This window comes from Hibiscus syriacus, unplaced genomic scaffold (assembly GCF_006381635.1).
Source record: "Hibiscus syriacus cultivar Baekdansim isolate YM2019G1 unplaced genomic scaffold, ASM638163v2 tig00110548_pilon, whole genome shotgun sequence".
Lineage (NCBI taxonomy): Eukaryota > Viridiplantae > Streptophyta > Magnoliopsida > Malvales > Malvaceae > Hibiscus > Hibiscus syriacus.
In genome coordinates this window covers 4,951,870-4,956,637 of record NW_024062775.1, presented here as the reverse complement: position 1 = coordinate 4,956,637, position 4,768 = coordinate 4,951,870, and the positions used below count along the sequence as shown (strand labels likewise).

General features: G+C 36.0%; 1 protein-coding gene across 1 annotated transcript; it reads right to left on the bottom strand.

Moving 5' to 3' along the window:
* Positions 1-517: 517 nt before the first annotated feature.
* On the bottom strand, positions 518-3,036 carry LOC120130644. The gene is made up of 8 exons (XM_039147844.1): positions 3,000-3,036; positions 2,017-2,165; positions 1,691-1,762; positions 1,507-1,574; positions 1,269-1,413; positions 947-1,027; positions 767-859; positions 518-607 (listed from the first exon to the last, which is right to left on the bottom strand). Exons 1-8 carry the CDS (start codon positions 3,034-3,036, stop codon positions 518-520), a joined length of 735 nt encoding a protein of 244 aa, XP_039003775.1.
* Positions 3,037-4,768: the final 1,732 nt, after the last annotated feature.

Here is a 4,768-nt window from a genome sequence, read left to right as displayed (position 1 = left end):
CTGATCCTTTTAATGGCAGAACACGATATTAAAGTGCTTATCGAAGTAAAGTAAAAAATTGTAGAATTCTTTAACTAGTATGGACCATGGTAAAATCTATGCATTAAATTGAGAAAATTTGTGGATTTCGATGATTAACATGGATCAAAATAAAGTTTAAGGATTAAGTTAAGAAAGATTGACAAGTTCAATGACTAGAAAATTGTGGCCAATTGTATGCGACTATCTTTTTCCATAGATAATAAATGTTGTTTACATTTACAAGTATTGGGTTAAACAGTAATCTAATCCTACTGTGTCATATTTATATTTGCTGCTATGTACACATTATAGATTGTGAAATTCCATTCTGATAAACAAGGAACTTCCTTTTGTTAACCTGATTAAGAATTTTGATGATGACAGCAGCTGTTGAAGTCGAACAACCATCATCGAATAGGTATCCTGCTAGTTTTCTCGTGCCGCAAAGACAATTCGAGTACCGGATATTCGCTTCTTCCTTCCATGTGATGCAGAATCAACTAGGTCCATGTACACTAATAATTCGTGACTGTGCCGGCAGCTGCAGCCGCGGTTGCGGCAAATCGTTTTCTTCATCTGATTCAGCCTGGGAAAAACGAGGATCCTATAAAATAGTGCAAGTATGCCGGCGATCAGTTGCAGATTTTGCAGGTAGAAAAGCAAGAAGAAGCTGCACCTATCTAGCAATTTAAGTTGGGCAATCGAGTGCAATTATTAAGTTCGATGAAAGTGAATGTGTTCGAACCTGGTGCTGTTGACGACGACGGATAGCGGCAGTGAATGCCTTAGCCATGATACATATAGGGAATAGAATCGCAATGGTTTTTAACAATGCTAACTGCAATATAAAGTCAAAAACAAGTTGCGCTCATTGCTACCATTCTGCTCATTCTATAAATAGACTTCTAGTTTAATGTGTTCTTACAGTGAACGATGCCAAAGAATAGTCTCCGGTTTCACTGATCATGATCGGAAGAGCGTGTTGCATGACTAGAAGAACCGTAAACTGCAAATAAGAATGTTAAAACGGTGAAGCATTTTCACTAGCTAGAAAAGCAAGGGAACAACAAAATGAAAGGACAGGGCACAACACACAATCAAACATTGTCCAGATCAACTGGAATTCAACCATCTTTAGAGAAATTTTCAGTAAGTTCTCTTTTTAATCAATTTCATCGAATAAACGAAACATGTACAAGAGATATGAATCTTCAATTAGAACTAAATGTAGAGGAAGGGAGACATACGATTATAGCAACGACGCGACAACATATCACGCTTTGAGAACTGGGGGACAAGTAGACATCAAAATCATGCTCCAGAAAATCATGTTCGGTTGTGACTATAAAATGAGGACCTCGCAAGTCTCTCCCGGAAATCTCCCAATTCCCTCTGAGATGATATCAAAATTCTTTGTAGATGAGTTAGGAAACAACTACGATATACAGAAAAAAAGGATAGAATATAGCTAGAGAATGGATATACCTGAAGTTCAACGGATCACCTTCATAATGATATAAAGGAGGAGGTGCCATATAACCAGGCCTATATTGCTGCAATTGTGCAAATATTCCAACGAAAGAGAATCAAATTGGTTTCATTCAAAGTCATGGAAAGACAAGGGTGCATATGATAAACCGACAAGGTGACAAACACACAACGGTCGGACCTGCTGGCAAATCTCACAGATGATGTCCCCTTTTACATTGCACCACCTCTGGACGCATTTCCGGTGAGCATACTGCAACAATCAAGTTATAATAATCGTGTAAATTGCTGGTTAAATGTGTCCTAGTTTTCTCGATATGCATGTCTAATGGCTTTCGATCGAGGCATTTGGTTCTCTTCTCTAGGTAAAGGCTAAATTCTAGCTTACATTCAAGGTAACGTCAAGAATGCAATTCAAACTTATCAGTGAACAGACATTGCTCCTATGGTCTAAGAGTAATGACATTAATGTTCCAACTAAAAAGAACCAGTTGATGTACAACTGACCTTCAAGCTGCCGCAACAAGAACACGGTGTCTCCATGTTCAAATGTTCGTCCTCGTCATGGCAAATCCGACACTCGACCAATTTACTCGGAGGCGAACCGACATCCCCTTCCATTCTATGAGCTGAATGTTCAATTATATTTATATCAGCTTTGGAAGCCTCAAGGTCGGATTAAGTTAGCAACTGGTCCACAAGCTTAAAATTAATAGCTGAAGATATCTGCAATGGAACCCAAACCCCTTTTACATTTCATGAACAAAAGAATTATGAAAAATGAAGATCCTATACAATTAAAACCGCCATATAAAAACAAAATTTGAAGGCTTTAAACGCTTCCATTTTAAATCAATTCACCAAATGTATTGCAAGAAAACGAAACATTCTAGAGAAGATAGAAAGCAAAAACAGGGCCTGAAAAGCTACAAGAAATGAGATGAAAATGGAGAAGAACAGAAACCCAGAAACCAAAAGGCAAAGAATTTGACTGAAAAAAGGGGAGAGAAAGAGACCCGTGTTCCAGAAAGGTGATATTTGAAATAGAAACAAAAACATGATGATTAACGTGGATAGATGCATTTAATTCAACCCAAAAGGGAAAAAGGAGGAGATGCTCACAGGTTACAGGTGAGAAGGAATGGGGTTTTCGATTAAAGAAGAAAGCAACAATCTTTGTTTATTAATCATAATAATATTATTCTGTTTGATTTCGTTTTTGAATTGTTTTACTTCCTGAGTTGTTGTTTCTTGAAATGAAGCAAGAGATTGAGTCGGGTTGCTTCAACAGAGAAACAAAGGAATAGGAGAACAAGATTCCAACGGCAAAAATGGCAAGACGGTTGCTTGTTAGAGGTTCTAATAATGGCTTATTTTTACACGGTTTTGCTAATAACCAAATCCAACTGCGATGAGCCTGACTCTGTGATGTTGTCAAAAAACCAAAGGATTATGTCATGGACGATGAAGGAAGAAAGATTCGGTACAACCTTCAGCTCGAAGTGGGTTCGGATGTCGGAGTGGCATTACATCGGGTCGGATAGATATAATTGAGAAAATTGATCGAAAATGTCTTATAATATATTATTTTAATCATTTTTTTGGATTTATGAAAATGATCAACAAATTCGCAACGCGAACTCCAATTTCACAACTCAGTTTCTAAATTCGCAACGCGAATATGTAAATCGCATTGCGATTTTCCGAATTCGCGTTGCGATTTTCTAAATTCGCAACGCGAATCTGTAAATCGCAATACAAAAGTCAAATTCGCAACTCGATTTCTGAATTCGCAACACGAATTTTAATTTCGCAACAGGTTTTATTTTCGCAACACAAATGTTTTGGGTATATAACTACGCAACAACATCAACTCATAACCTAAATCCCTAAATCGCAACTAATTCCATCTCCATCTATCACTCTCTCCGACGACATCCGTTCCTATATCCAACGACATCCTTCCCCATCTCTAATTTTGTTTTTTTACATAATTTTATTTCTATATAATTTTTCAATGATTTCTCTCTCAAATTATCAACTATCAACTTAATAAAGGTATGTTATTCTCTAAGTTAGTGATGATATGTAGTTTATAGCTCGTTTGTTTAGTAAATTAATTTATAATTTGTAGAATAAAATCATATAATGTTGATCATGTTTGGATAAATTTGTGTTTTGGAGGGTCATGGGAGAATGTTCATGGTATTTTACAATATATGTCTTTACCCATGAATCTTCAACTAAAACTGTCATTAAAAAAGTTAACTTATGAAACTCTAATGTTACGTGTTGCAAAGAAATTGAATTTAGAGCCTCTAAGTGGATTTAGGCTATCTTATCAGAGAAAAGGTAAAGTTTTTTTGTTAACCGACATGAAGATGTTGAACGATTCATTGCTTACATTAGTGTTTCGCAAGAAGATGATGTTACATTGTATGTTGTTTAACCTAAAAGTAGTGAAGTTGGGTTAGTAGCGGGTAGTAATCAACTAAGTTCTTCAACCCCAGTTTATGGTGCTCACAATGTACAACGTTTTTATCAACCACAAAATTTAATGGTTCCATCACAATTTCATCACCAAGAAAATTTTGTTTCACCACATTTTCAATACCAAACACAATCTCAAAACCCACAACCTTTTCCTAATCCAAATCCCAATCAACTTTCAGCACCAAATTCTGGTTTTCGTATTGACCAATTAGACGATTATGAGCCAACAGAAAAAATTGTGAGTACTAGTCAGTATTCGAAATTTGATCTTGGTCAATACCCGGACTTTGATCTTGGTCAATACCCAGATTTTGATGATGTTTCAGAAGAAGAAACAGACCATGCGTGTAATAATTTTGATATTGGTCAATACTCGAATTTTGATGATGAAACAACCACTGCCGAGGAAGATGTTGTTGATAATAATGAGGAGGAAGTTACGACTATGAATGAACATGTTGAACATCCATTCTGTAATTCATATAACCCTGAAGAAGAAAAAGAAGAAAAAGTAGTCCACGAAGAAAAGAAAAATAAGAAAATGCCACGGGAGTATAATTGGAATATGCCAGAATTACTTCAGATACCGGAAGAAGAGTTGGTAAAGATAGCAGTTAATTGTTACAAAAAAGTTATTCGTATCAAGAAAGATGATTGTTTTGATACAAATGAAGACTTGAAGATGGCTTTGTATACGAAATGTGTGGAAGATGTCTATCAACTAAAAATTAACAAATCAAGCAAAGATCGTTTCGAAACAAAGTGT

Excerpts from the sequence above, each read along its gene's own strand:
- LOC120130644 (XM_039147844.1), bottom strand. The coding sequence starts at position 3,036 with ATGCCACTCCGACATCCGAACCCACTTCGAGCTGAAG. Across the intron at positions 1,763-2,016 it reads CTTGTTGCGGCAGCTTGAAG|TATGCTCACCGGAAATGCGT; the intron begins GTCAGTTGTACA and ends TGATTGTTGCAG. Across the intron at positions 608-766 it reads GTCGTCGTCAACAGCACCAG|GCTGAATCAGATGAAGAAAA; the intron begins GTTCGAACACAT and ends CGTTTTTCCCAG.